Genomic DNA, 15,198 nt, shown 5'->3' with positions numbered 1-15,198 from the left:
AAGACTTTGCAACGGGAGGGGTATAGACATTACAAATATATAAATCGTTTACATGGCCACAAAACTGTCTAATTTTCACCAGATAGTGTCGGATGAACTACTGTCAAGTTTGTGAATACCCTTCTTAAAAGAACTTTTGAAAATAGTGGCTACCCCACCTGAATTTCGTTTCGCTCTCTTCTTTCTACTTCTACAACTACTAAAAAGACTAAAACCTGGAAAATCGAAATTTACAAGGTTGTTGATGTGATAAGGGGGTTGCTATCACATTAATTCTCCAGCAGAAGAATACTGGATCTCCCTTTGGAGAATTAAGGTGAAAAAAGGGTTGCTATCACAATAATTCTCCAATAGAAGATTCTCTCTTTAGTGAATTAATTTGATTCGGGGAGGGGGCGTGCTGTCACATTAATTCTCCAAAAGAGAATACTGGATCTCTCTTTAGAGAATTGATATGATAAAGGAGATGCTATCACAATAAGTCCCTAATAGAGGAATCCTGAAACTCTCGTTTGGTGAATTAATGTGATATTGAAACCAAAAGCTTTTATCACAACTTTTTCAATTATCACGTTATTTCTTTTAATTACTTTTCAGAGCTAAATCAGAAGCTAAATTTACCCGTTTCAAGTAACCCAATAATGACAATTAAAATTGACTATCTTTCAGTTGTCAATAACTTGCAGCTAGTTTTGTTATTTATCGTGGTCCCTTTTTGTCTTTGCAAGACCAGCATTTTCAGTTCCAGTTCCATTCTCTATTCCATTCCCATAGGGAATAACTGATAACAAAGGCATAGAGTTGACATAAGAGAAACTTTATTCTTGACAAACTCAGAAATCAGAAACATAAGTAATGGTGACATAAGCATTAACATAAGTATAACCCTGCAACTTTCCGTACACACTCTAACATACATACAGTTCTTAACAAAAAATTTACTGCCCTTAATAAACAACTTATGGATGTAACAGATCTCAAAACTTAAAGGTTGTTTCCATAGATACATGTCCAAAATTCCCTTTATACTTGCTGATGCACAAGTTACAGAACATTAGCCTGTGATATCTCTGACTAAGTTCTACACATCATTCAGTTAAGATTAGATAAGACCAAAAGAACAAGCTACGTTAAGATCAATAAAAAGGACAAAGTGTACCAAAATTTTGACATACAAAGTTAGCCCGATAGATCTCAGATCACTTGTACATGTACAGTTCCATACAATGTCCATGGAAACATGCCACAACTATGTTACCATCATGAGTTAGAGCGATTCCAGTCGCATAACCATCCTCAACCGTTGCAATTTTCTGTGTAAAAGTCCCGTCATGACCAAACACTTGCACACGGCCGTCACCAGCGTTACCTACAATAACGTTACCTGCCGGGTCTACCCTTACGCAGTGGGGATTTTTCATTTCGCCATCATTGTCACCTTGCTTGCCAAAGTCAAACATCAATTTCCCGCCAAGGTTGAACGCGAATACTTTGTGTGCGCTGTTGTCTGTGACGAACAACACATCACGCGACTCGTCTACCGACACGAAGTACGGGCTGCGTAACTGCCCCTTGCCGATCTCCCGGATGAGGCTGCCGTCAGGCTGAAGGAGGAGACACGACTTCTGTTTGTTGTCCGCCACCACCATGCGGCCGTCCTGCAGAACTGCAACTCCGAGTGGATGTTTCATACAGTCCGGCTGGAACGTGTTCAGAAGTTTACCTTCCTTAGAGTAGCGTCTTATGCCGTAATTTTTGCCCCACGACGTCACAAGAAACATCCCATTCGAGTCCACATCGATACCGAATGCCTTCTCACCCTCAACAGCAAAAGTGCTCAAAGAACGACCTCTGCGTCCATCGAAGACCTGAACTCGCTTGTTCCCCTTCTCCACCACTGCGATGTTGCCATCCTTATCAACCGCGACACCTAGCGGCCAATTCAGTTCCCCCACTCCCCTTCCCTTCTGTCCGATAGTCAACGCTGGAGTCTCCTTTCCGTGTACTTGAACATCAAATGGACTTCCTCCCACCTGTTCTGAGTTGACCTGGACCTCCAGCCTATGGATTCCCGTGACGGTGGGAACATACGATATTTCCCACTCTCCTCCGTACTTCATCTGTAGTTGTGTGGGAACATTGTGTTCAGACGGGTCCTTCATGTTGGCTGTGACGGCTCTACTGTTTGTAACACAAGGACGGCCTTCTTGATTCATTGTCGTCAGTTCAGCGATACACTCAAACCCCTCAACTGCCGTCTTTACAACAACTTCGCACTTCGAAGCGTCGATGTCTGTTTTTACGCCGCCCAAGTCTCCAATCGCTTTCTTAAAGTTAGCGACAGCCGTGTTCTCGACGAACTGAAACTCACTCCAGTTGGACTCCAGGTCTAGCTGTTTTGCCAGCAGAGTTTCTACCCTTGTTTGCACTTGGTTTCCCACCTCCACAACGTGTACGTCACTTCCGTGTTCTACAGCTTGTTGACAGAACGTTCGTGCACTCGTCAGTCCGACCAACTCGAACTCTATCGCTTCCTTCTTTGTCTGTAGAGCCTTGCCATCGGCTCGGCACTGTTCGTCAATCTGGCCGACGATCTCCTTTTCACGCTCTCGCAGAAGGTCAACAAGTTGGTTGAAACATGCATTGGCTCGGTTTGTGGCTTCTTCTCTCGAAGGCATTAAGTTTGACATCTTTCTTTCAACTTCCTTAACAGAAGCCTCTATTTCATTCAGACGCGGGTCTATGTCTTGCAGGAGTCCTTGTAGCGTGTCTTTCCTTTTCTGAGCAACGGTAGCGATTTCTACCGGATTGTGATCTTTGCCCGGCCGATGGTCGACCACGGTGCATGCGGTACAGACCAAAGTCTTGCAGATCTCACAGTAGAATTCCAGTTCATACTTCTTGTGCTTGTCGCAGTGTCGTTTGCGATGAAATTTGCTCCTACCTTCCTCTGCCTTCAGGATCTCTTCTGTGGTGACTTCGTGATCTTTCGAAGATGGAAACTTTCGGTGAAGCAGTGTGCACGAATCACACATCAAGATAGCGCAGTCAGCACACCAAGACTTTGACCCTTCCCTATTCCCCTCACATATCTGACATGGCACACCTGGCTCCGCCCCTTTCTTTGCCGCCGCGAAGTCCAGCAGATTGTTGACGTAGAAGTTGGTCTTGAGTCCGTCCACACCTTGGTCTGGTAGACTGACCTGTGTGCGGCAGGTTGGACATTCCAGTGGCTGTTGTTTGGTGACCCATTCTTCCAGACAGCCCTTACAAAATGTGTGCAGACATGGCAGGATTCTGGGATCCCGGAAGTGTGGCATACAGACCGGGCACGTCAGGAACTGGTCGTCAAAGTCATCTGACGCTTGAAACTTACTCGCCATCGTGTTTGAGGCGTTGTCAAAAATGTATTTAAAATAGTGCGACGTGTCCTTCCCTCGCACAATATGGTACGTACGGTGCGGGGTACTCTAAACATTTACTTTTTGCTGACGTAGTTTCAGTCACATGCTACAAAGCCAAGGTAACGGTCCATGACCTATCTTTTGTACCTTACTTCACATGTTCCACACCTGGCATACACGTGACCGAGATTTCAACTGTGTGTTGTAATGGCACCATTGTTGTGTTATCCCTCCATGTGCAATAGTGCTCGACTGTACAAATACTAGTCCTAGTATTGTTTTTAATTATTATTCCCTTTGACGTAGACATAGTGGTGGCGCACTTAAGTTGGGAACTTATATTCACGCCACCAATATACATATGTACAAAGACATAGACATAACTGAACTAAGCGAAATACAAATTTAAGGAAGATATAAATAATACTGACAACAAGTAAAGATTAAATGATGTGTATAACAAAACTTGGTATGTGCGCATGCCGGATCCCCTACCCCAGTAACAAAAGATCAAATTTACAGAGAAGTAAAAAGGAATAATTCATAGCATTTGACAAATGTGCTACAGTTGTTGTTTTTAATTTAAAAAAAGGTGTTAACAACAAAAAATGACACCGTTGTACCTAGCTTTGGAATAACACATTAAAAAAAGAGTATTTCCTGTGCCATAAAGTTTAACATAATTTCATCTGAAAAATAAATTTTCCGCCCTTTCATTCTGATGTGCAATTTAAAGAGTCATCGCACATGCAGTATGCCTTCTTCGCTATGGTATCAATACTTGCATCGACTCATACATAGCACTAGTACTACTGTAGGTACTTTTGGTATGGTAATTTCCTCTGAGCCTCTCCCACCACCTATGATTTGATACGAGCGCGAATAAAGACGACCGACCCTCGTGGCCTGTCAGCAGTTCTTGAACATAACCCAATGTGTCCGGACCTCTTCTCCGGACACATTGTAGTATTTAATATGTAGAAAAGTTACAAAGTAATTTTGGGTACTCAAATCACTTTTTACCTTTTGCCCACGGGTTTTACTATGATATTCAAGTGTTGAAAGTAACGCACATTTTGTTTGAAATTTCGGAAGTCCGATCGTAAGGGGTCACTTTTTTGCGGTTACCGAAGGGTTCGCTTAGCGGTTAGCGGTTATCCCCCAGGTGAGCCTTCATTCGTATGTAGAAAAGTTACAAAGTAATTTTGGGTACTCAAATCACTTTTTACCTTTTGCCCACGGGTCTTACTATGATATTCAAGTGTTGAAAGTAACGCACATTTTGTTTGAAATTTCGGAAGTCCGATCGTAAGGGGTCACTTTTTTGCGGTCACCGAAGGGTTCGCTTAGCGGTTAGCGGTTATCCCCCAGGTGAGCCTTCATTCGTATGTAGAAAAGTTACAAAGTGATTTTGGGTACTCAAATCACTTTTTACCTTTTGCCCACGGGTCTTACTATGATATTCAAGTGTTGAAAGTAACGCACATTTTGTTTGAAATTTCGGAAGTCCGATCGTAAGGGGTCGCTTTTTTGCGGTTACCGAAGGGTTCGCTTAGCGGTTAGCGGTTATCCCCCAGGTGAGCCTTCATTCGTATGTAGAAAAGTTACAAAGTAATTTTGGGTACTCAAATCACTTTTTACCTTTTGCCCACGGGTTTTACTATGATATTCAAGTGTTGAAAGTAACGCACATTTTGTTTGAAATTTCGGAAGTCCGATCGTAAGGGGTCGCTTTTTTGCGGTTACCGAAGGGTTCGCTTAGCGGTTAGCGGTTGTCCCCCAGGTGAGCCTTCATTCGTATGTAGAAAATTTACAAAGTAATTTTGGGTACTCAAATCACTTTTTACCTTTTGCCCACGGGTTTTACTTTGATATTCAAGTGTTGAAAGTAACGCACATTATGTTTGAAATTTCGGAAGTCCGATCGTAAGGGGTCGCTTTTTTGCGGTTACCGAAGGGTTCGCTTAGCGGTTAGCGGTTATCCCCCAGGTGAGCCTTCATTCGTATGTAGAAAAGTTACAAAGTAATTTTGGGTACTCAAATCACTTTTTATCTTTTGCCCACGGGTTTTACTATGATATTCAAGTGTTGAAAGTAACGCACATTTTGTTTGAAATTTCGGAAGTCTCGATCGTAAGGGGTCACTTTTTCTGCGGTTACCCGAAGGGTTCGCTTAGCGGTTATCCCCCAGCGCCCAGCTGAGCCTTCATTCGTATGTTAGAAAAGTTACAAAGTAATTTTGGGTACTCAAATCACCTTTTACCCTTTGCCCACGGGTTTTACTATGATATTCAAGTGTTGAAAGTAACGCACATTTTGTTTGAAATTTCGGAAGTCCGATCGTAAGGGGTCGCTTTTCTGCGGTTACCGAAGGGTTCGCTTAGCGGTTAGCGGTTATCCCCCAGGTGAGCCTTCATTCGTATGTAGAAAAGTTACAAAGTAATTTTGGGTACTCAAATCACTTTTTACCTTTTGCCCACGGGTTTTACTTTGATATTCAAGTGTTGAAAGTAACGCACATTATGTTTGAAATCTCGGAAGTCCGATCGTAGGACTCGCTTTTTTGCGGTTACCGAAGGGTTCGCTTAGCGGTTAGTGGTTATCCCCCAGGTGAGCCTTCATTCGTATGTAGAAAAGTTACAAAGTAATTTTGGGTACTCAAATCACTTTTTACCTTTTGCCCACGGGTTTTACTATGATATTCAAGTGTTGAAAGTAACGCACATTTTGTTTGAAATTTCGGAAGTCCGATCGTAAGGACTCGCTTTTTTGCGGTTACCGAAGGGTTCGCTTAGCGGTTATCCCCCAGGTGAGCCTTTATTCGTATGTAGAAAAGTTACAAAGTAATTTTGGGTACTCAAATCACTTTTTACCTTTTGCCCACGGGTTTTACTTTGATATTCAAGTGTTGAAAGTAACGCACATTTTGTTTGAAATTTCGGAAGTCCGATCGTAAGGGGTCGCTTTTTTGCGGTTACCGAAGGGTTCGCTTAGCGGTTAGCGGTTATCCCCCAGGTGAGCCTTCATTCCTATGTAGAAAAGTTACAAAGTAATTTTGGGTACTCAAATCACCTTTTACCGTTTGCCCACGGGTTTTACTATGATATTCAAGTGTTGAAAGTAACGCACATTTTGTTTGAAATTTCGGAAGTCCGATCGTAACTGGTCGCTTTTTTGCAATTACCGAAGGGTTCGCTTAGAGGTTAGCGGTTATCCCCCAGGTGAGCCTTCATTCGTATGTAGAAAAGTTACAAAGTAATTTTGGGTACTCAAATCACTTTTTACCTTTTGCCCACGGGTTTTACTATGATATTCAAGTGTTGAAAGTAACGCACATTTTGTTTGAAAGTTCGGAAGTCCGATCGTAAGGGGTCACTTTTTTGCGGTTACCGAAGGGTTCGCCTAGCGGTTAGCGGTTATCCCCCAGGTGAGCCTTCATTCGTATGTAGAAAAGTTACAAAGTAATTTTGGGTACTCAAATCACTTTTTACCTTTTTCCCACGGGTTTTACTATGATATTCAAGTGTTGAAAGTAACGCACATTTTGTTTGAAATTTCGGAAGTCCGATCGTAAGGGAACGCTTTTTTGCGGTTACCGAAGGGTTCGCTTAGCGGTTAGCGGTTATCCCCCAGGTGAGCCTTCATTCGTATGTAGAAAAGTTACAAAGTAATTTTGGGTACTCAAATCACTTTTTACCTTTTGCCCACGGGTTTTACTATGATATTCAAGTGTTGAAAGTAACGCACATTTTGTTTGAAATTTCGGAAGTCCGATCGTAAGGGGTCGCTTTTTTGCGGTTACCGAAGGGTTCGCTTAGCGGTTAGCGGTTATCCCCCAGGTGAGCCTTCATTCGTATGTAGAAAAGTTACAAAGTAATTTTGGGTACTCAAATCACTTTTTACCTTTTGCCCACGGGTTTTACTATGATATTCAAGTGTTGAAAGTAACGCACATTTTGTTTGAAATTTCGGAAGTCCGATCGTAAGGGGTCGCTTTTTTGCGGTTACCGAAGGGTTCGCTTAGCGGTTAGCGGTTATCCCCCAGGTGAGCCTTCATTCGTATGTAGAAAAGTTACAAAGTAATTTTGGGTACTCAAATCATTTTTTACCTTTTGCCCACGGGTTTTACTATGATATTCAAGTGTTGAAAGTAACGCACATTTTGTTTGAAATTTCGGAAGTCCGATCGTAAGGGGTCGCTTTTTTGCGGTTACCGAAGGGTTCGCTTAGCGGTTATCCCCCAGGTGAGCCTTCATTCGTATGTAGAAAAGTTACAAAGTAATTTTGGGTACTCAAATCACTTTTTACCCTTTGCCCACGGGTTTTACTATGATATTCAAGTGTTGAAAGTAACGCACATTTTGTTTGAAATTTCGGAAGTCCGATCGTAAGGGGTCGCTTTTCTGCGGTTACCGAAGGGTTCGCTTAGCGGTTAGCGGTTATCCCCCAGGTGAGCCTTCATTCGTATGTAGAAAAGTTACAAAGTAATTTTGGGTACTCAAATCACTTTTTACCTTTTGCCCACGGGTTTTACTTTGATATTCAAGTGTTGAAAGTAACGCACATTATGTTTGAAATCTCGGAAGTCCGATCGTAAGGACTCGCTTTTTTGCGGTTACCGAAGGGTTCGCTTAGCGGTTAGTGGTTATCCCCCAGGTGAGCCTTCATTCGTATGTAGAAAAGTTACAAAGTAATTTTGGGTACTCAAATCACTTTTTACCTTTTGCCCACGGGTTTTACTTTGATATTCAAGTGTTGAAAGTAACGCACATTGTGCCCACCCGCGCAGTAATACCGGAACGAGGCCTTCAGTGCGGATTACAGATATCCGGTCAGATTTGAACTTTGACCCGAAACCTTGACCTGGCGTTTTCCTACGCGCCTGGAGCGAGCTTTGTGCGTATTCAAAGTGCGTTTCGAAGGTAGATATATTTATTACCTTTGCCAGAATGGCAAGGTTATGTTTTAGGCTTGTACGTCTGTCTGTCTGTCTGTCTGTCCGTCTTTCTGTCTGTCTGTGAACAGCATCACTCGAAAAGCGCCTTTGATTGATCCTGATGATATTTGGTAGGTGGATATAGGGGTCGTAATCCCCATACTACTTCTCTTGCCCTCGCATGTTCTAAGTTTATGACCTTTGTGACCCTTTGTCCTGCTCAGACTTTTTTGTCAATTTAACCCTCCTAAGCTGGTTGTTTAATCTGATCAGTAAAACGTGACCTATTCTGTGCTGCTGCTGCAGACTTCCAGATCAATGCGCTTTCCTGTGGTAAGAAATGCCACAAACCTGTATTTACTGGACCCACCTACAGGAATCATATATGTGCATCCCGTATATATACGGGTTCATCAGGACAGCCTTGTAGATACCAGATCTATACATATATGACTGTATGTACATAGTACATATCATATTGTACATAGTATATATTGAAATATGTTCGTGTTTTGTTTTAGGGAAATATAGTCTTAACCAGCCACGGCAACTCATTAGGGATGAGAGTCCTTGTTTCTTACTTTATGACCAATGGCCATAATCTGCATGCTCAAATGAGGTGCTTTTAGCCATCTCTCTTAAAGCCAATGCGACTTAGGTCTAGACAATGCAGCGCAATAAAGACCAAGATTCCCCATTATATAGCGCAAGAGATAAACACCCAAGTACGTCAATGGGGACATCCTATCTCAAGAGGGCTTTATAACGTCATTTACGCCCGAAATCACCCAGCTATTTGATGTAATCTATAGATACCTAACTGTCAAAAGGATTTGCAGTCATAGAAGGATTTGAAAGGGTTTACAGCTGTGTATTGACATACATCTTCCAGGTCCACAACTTAAACGCAGTTACAACTAAAAAATGGGAGATCAAATTCCAACCTAATTGCAGCGTCAATATGGAAGTAACAATCTTTCTTTCTATGACACATAATGTTTGTAAAGGATGTAATGTATCAATGCTATTGGAAAATTCGGGAACAATGTGGCGAGTCATGATGCCACTTCGCTAGAAGACTAAGTGTGTGGCATCCATGCGGTGAAGAGGGCTATATGCTGTGATTCCGATGGCAAAAATTAGCATGAGGCACTAGGCACATTAGCGTGAGGCACAAGACTGGAATTCCATAGGATGGGGCTTGATAAAACAGACTAGGATATCACATTGGATAAAATATGGTTGAATAACACGTAGCATAACAAGTTATAGCTCAACACATGATTTATGTTTGATGGAAGCAGGTTTATTGTAACTGCGCACATTGATGCGATGAGAAAATCGTTAGGCTCGACTGTTATGCAGCTGTGGAGTAGAATGGACTGGGGATGATCCTGGTTTTTGATGCAGAAAAACGTTAGGGGCTCAAGTCGCGCTTTTATGACACGTCACATCAATTATCTAAAACATAACTTTGTCTTTCCTTCACACAGTAACTCGCAAAAAAAAACCGTCAGATAACCGTAAGATAATCATACTGACTTACTTGATACTTGATAAGGTCTCTTCATCGTTGTGTCAAGTGGTCTGCATCAAGGCAACGTCTCTTGTGGACCATCCTGCGCCATTCCATGCAATTCTGGGCCGTCATTCACCAAGTTGACTACTACATGTACATCGAACTAGTTTCCCTTCTACAACTACGGTCATGGCTACATGTTTAAAATTAATGATGTCGTCATCCATAAAACTTACCTGCCGTGGCCTTGCTGACATTGTATGTCCATGTCCCGTGAACAGCAGTACAGAAGAGGTTGGTGCCCATCATAAGCTGTGGTGTTAGAAACTACTGCACGAGTCTCCCAACAAGACGATGTGTCAGCTCTGGTCCGTGGGTCTACCTGGACAACCTCAGCCAGTGGTGACCAGAACTGCATGCAAAGAGACAGAATAATCTTTGTGTACTATTCACAGCGTCACACCTGTCCCCGCGCGCCACGGACAGGTGGTCAGTTAACTCAATTTTGGAGGGTAACCAATCAGAGGAGTTATGCAAATGTACACGTATGCTAATGAGTGCAGGGGTATAAAAGGGAAAGATATTATCACAAAAAAGGCGCACAGTTTGACTTTGGGGAGGAAGATAAAAAGGTGGTTGGCAGAAACAGGCGAAAATTAAAGTCGGGTCAATTAGGGACAGTAGGAAGGGTATGAGGGTGTTGAGATATAAAGAAGAAGGTATCTTTACACTAAACACCCAACCATCCTCTCTAATTTCTTATGGCTTGGGAAAAGTACTCGCCTCGCTCTCTGCTCAGGGATGGAGACTTTCCGCACTCCTTATCCCTCCATCACCTGTCTGGGACGCGGGGTATGGGTGTGGTGGTATGAATCTTCCACTATATCAATCTAACCATGGCATGATTATAGTTGACCAGCGTTTGATGTCCAATTAAACTTAAGGTTAGCAAGGAGGTTGAAAACCTTCTTGAGGTTAGTTATTTACCCTGTTACAAAGAAAACCTTCCTGTGGATGCGGGTTTACCTGCAATGATGATTTCAGCCGTTTAACGGCGCTTTTCTTCTCAAGATACACCAGCCTAAAAGATACACAAAACTTTCTTGTTCCTAGATCCTCATTCTTGCGACAAAAAGGCTTGTCCAAACAAGAAATACATCTTTATGTACAAAATTCGTCTTTGAATACAAAAGAAAAGAAAGACATATAAAAGAAATATTCTAATGAATAAAGACGCACTTACTCCCTGCAAATCAGAGTTGCTTGGAGTGTATTGACTCTCTCAAGAAAGATGCTAAAAATGCCCGCAAACATCCGGCCAGCACAGTATCACACTGTGTACGACTTGAAGGACATGTTGCAATACCAACCAGTGTAGATAGGTGGCGCTGTTAGACCGCCTGTAAAGTCATGTCCAAACTTTGTAATGTTTACACATTTATTCCAGCCATGTAACTTTCCTCTTACGCTACTTTCTTGTTCTAATTGTGTTTCATCTACAAATGAAAAGAAGTTACGAATGTGTGCCTTGTATGATCAGGAAGGTGGAAATCGGGTTCTTGGTCCCTTAGCATAAGATTGATAAAAGCTTCTTGCTTAGCAAGACAACTTTCCCAGCCAGAGAAGGCCAATTGCTTATTATGCTCTTTTGTTCTTGAATCAATCACAAACAATACTAAACCAACAGACTGTATACATCAGAACTGCACTGCTTCCCAATGTTGTGCTTTGTGGCTTGGGTGGTAAGGGTTTACGATTATGACTTACAATTGTATTTTGGCCCAGGTTCCAATTGTCTACAAGAGTATAAAGGGGTTGCATTTCATTTGCTAATCGACGTGCAGTCTGATAACAGTTATTAGACTGCACGTCGATCATTAAACAGAAGGTCACTAGTCACAAACATGCGACTAAAATATATGATGAACAAAGTAAAGGTGTTTGTCTTTTGAATCCAGCTTAACTTAGAAATGTACCAGAAATATTTTACATGACATTGTGTTGTTCTGGTTAGAGTCTGTTGGAGGCTCTGTCTGTTGTGTTTACTAGTATTGTCAATAATATACTCCACGATCCAATAAAGCCATTCTAGCTTTGTGCAAATCACTTTCAAAGTAACATTTTCGTACTTCTAGCTCAGTATAGTCAATCAATTCAAATTGTTACAAATGGTATCTGTATTAATATTGTATCACACAATCGATTGACATAAATCAGCTAAAATAGATTACTCTGTGTAAAAGTATTAGTGAAAGGGCGTTTTACTATCCACAGCCAAATGTCAGTATTAGCGACGGAATGCCCGTGGATTTCACCCCTACATATTGATGAAATCCACAGCCAACCAAATGTCAATATTAGCGGCAGAATGCCCGTGGATTTCATCACTACATACTGATGAAGTCTACAGCCAAATGTCAGTATTAGCGACGGAATGCCCGTGGATTTCATCACTACATACTGATGAAGTCCACAGCCAAATGTCAGTATTAGCGACAGAATGCCCGTGGATTTCACCCCTACATATTGATGAAATCCACAGCCAACCAAATGTCAGTATTAGCGACGGAATGCCCGTGGATTTCATCACTACATACTGATGAAGTCTACAGCTAAATGTTAGTATTAGCGACGGAATGCCCGTGGATTTCATTACTACATACTGATGAAGTCCACAGCCAAATGTCAGTATTAGCGGCGGAATGCCCGTGGATTTCATCACTACATACTGATGAAGTCCACAGCCAAATGTCAGTATTAGCGACGGAATGCCCGTGGATTTCATCACTACATACTGATGAAGTCCACAGCCAAATGTCAGTATTAGCGACGGAATGCCCGTGGATTTCATCACTACATACTGATGAAGTCCACAGCCAAATGTCAGTATTAGCGGCGGAATGCCCGTGGATTTCATCACTACATATCGATGAAATCCACAGCTGTGGAGTTCATCATCCCTCTACCGATAAAATCCACAGCTGTGGATTTCATCAACATAGTGATGAACTCCACAGCTGTGGAGTTCATCAATCCACGGTCCTTGGATATACCTCAAGGGTTCGCTTAGCGTTAGCGGTTACCCCCAAGGTGAGCCTTTCATTCGTGTGTAGAAAAGTCACAAAGTAATTTTTGGTACTCAAATAACTTTCTACCTTCTTCCCAAGGTTTTCACTATGATATTCAAGTGTTGAAAGTAACGCACACTTTGTTTAAAATTTTGGAAGTCCTATCGTAAGGGTTCACTTTTTGCGGTTACCGAAGGGTTCACTTAGCGTTAGCGGTTACCCCCAGGTGAGCCTTTCATTCGTGTGTAGAAAAGTCACAAAGTAATTTTTGGTACTCAAATAACTTTCTACCTATTTCCCAAGGGTTTCACTATGATATTCAAGTGTTGAAAGTAACGCACTCATTGTTTGAAATTTTGGAAGTCCAATCGTAATGGGGCGCTTTTTGCGGTTACCGAAGGGTTCGCTTAGCGTTAGCGGTTATCCCCCAGGTGAGCCTTCATTCGTATGTAGAAAAGTTACAAAGTAATTTTGGGTACTCAAATCACTTTCTACCTTCTGCGCAAGGGTTTCACTATGATATTCAAGTGTTGAAAGTAACGCACACTTTGTTTGAAATTTTGGAAGTCCAATCGTAAGGGGTCTCTTTTTGCGGTTACCGAAGGGTTCACTTAGCCTTAGCGGTTATCCCCCAGGTGAGCCTTTCATTCGTGTGTAGAAAAGTCACAAAGTAATTTTTGGTACTCAGATAACTTTCTTACCTTCTGCCCAAGGTTTTACTATGATATTCAAGTGTTGAAAGTAACGCACATTTTGTTTGAAATTTTGGAAGTCCTATCGTAAGGGTTCACTTTTTGCGGTTACCGAAGAATTCGCCCAGCGATAGGTTACCCCTCAGGTGAGCCTTTCATTCGTGTGTAGAAAAGTCACAAAGTAATTTTTGGTACTCAAATAACTTTCTACCTTCAGCCCCAGGGTTTTACTATGATATTGAAGTATTGAAAGTAACGCACACTTTGTTTGAAATTTTGGAAGTTAAGGGTTTGCTTTTTGCGATTACCGAAGGGTTCGCTTAGCGTTAGCGGTTACCCCCAGGTGAGCCTTTCATTCGTCTGTAGGAAAGTCACAAAGTAATGTTTGGTACTCAGATAACTTTCTACCTTCTGCCCAAGGGTTTTACTATGATATTCAAGTGTTGAAAGTAACGCACACTTTGTTTGAAATTTTGGAAGTCCAATCGTATGGGGTTGATTTTTGCGTTTACCGAAGGGTTCACTTAGCGGTAGCGGTTACCCCTCAGGTGAGCCTTTCATTCGTGTATAGAAAAGTCACAAAGCAATTTTTGGTACTCAAATAACTTTCTACCTTCTGCCCAAGGGTTTTACTATGATATTGAAGTGTTGAAAGTAACGCACAGTTTGTTTGAAATTTTGGAATTCCTTTATTAACGGTTTGCTTTTTGCGATTACCGAAGGGTTCGCTTAGCGTTAGCGGTTACCCCCAAGGTGAGCCTTTCATTCGTGTGTAATAATTTTTGGCGACGCCTTAGGGGCGGAGGCATTTTCTACAGTATTACGATCGCTTTATAAGAATTTAGAAAATTGTACGAATGCATTCCCTTGGGAATTGATTTTGGCTAAAACTCAGGGGGGTCAAACCCAATTAATACAGCAGTTGTAAAGGATAGAATCATTTGACGAAGGTATGGGTCGTGGAATTCTAGTTTACGATACTTAACTACAGAAAATATCTCTTCGATAATATGGCTAAATTTGCTTCAGCAAATATTGTATTAAAACGTCTTAAATAACTGCGGTCACGCAAACGTGTAACACAGTCGCGTACCAGTGATGTACCCGCCGCTTTAGCGCAATGTGCATGTGGCGGGACCATTGCGTCATGCGTCATGCTGAAATCCCCCGTCGCTATCACGGCAAACTCCCTTTCACAGCAAACTCTCTTCCTCGGCAAACTCCCTTTCCCGGCACAAGAGAACCCCGCCAACATTGAAAATCGCGGACCAACGGGCAGAAGACCCATCTAACCAGCATGCACCAGGAAGTACAATCAGCGTGGATCGGTCGCGCCAAACACCAAATCCGTTCCATTTCAGGCAGCCTATAAAGCCCATGCAAATGATTCTAAGGGTTAGTTTCTTGTCCTTGTAGTTAATTCTGGATGTAGGACTTAGTTACTGCAGTACATTACGTCCCGCTAAACGGCGTAGCACACTAGAGAGAAAGTATGATGCAACAGTGGCAAAAATGATGAAAGGTCCAAGTTCAGCGTACTGTGACCTGATCAGTCATGTTCAATGTCCAACTCGCAGCC

General features: G+C 42.2%; 1 protein-coding gene across 1 annotated transcript; it reads right to left on the bottom strand.

Moving 5' to 3' along the window:
* Positions 1-1,199: 1,199 nt before the first annotated feature.
* Positions 1,200-3,383, bottom strand: LOC118416132 (tripartite motif-containing protein 3-like). Its single transcript, XM_035821209.1, has one exon. It carries the CDS (start codon positions 3,381-3,383, stop codon positions 1,200-1,202), a length of 2,184 nt encoding a protein of 727 aa, XP_035677102.1.
* Between the last annotated feature and the right edge of the window lie 11,815 nt (positions 3,384-15,198).

This window comes from Branchiostoma floridae, chromosome 5 (assembly GCF_000003815.2).
Source record: "Branchiostoma floridae strain S238N-H82 chromosome 5, Bfl_VNyyK, whole genome shotgun sequence".
Taxonomy (NCBI): domain Eukaryota; kingdom Metazoa; phylum Chordata; class Leptocardii; order Amphioxiformes; family Branchiostomatidae; genus Branchiostoma; species Branchiostoma floridae.
Note: the sequence above shows the minus strand (reverse complement) of the source record. Positions and strands in the feature narration are given on the sequence as shown.

Excerpts from the sequence above, each read along its gene's own strand:
- LOC118416132 (XM_035821209.1), bottom strand. The coding sequence starts at position 3,383 with ATGGCGAGTAAGTTTCAAGCGTCAGATGACTTTGACGACCAGTTCCTG.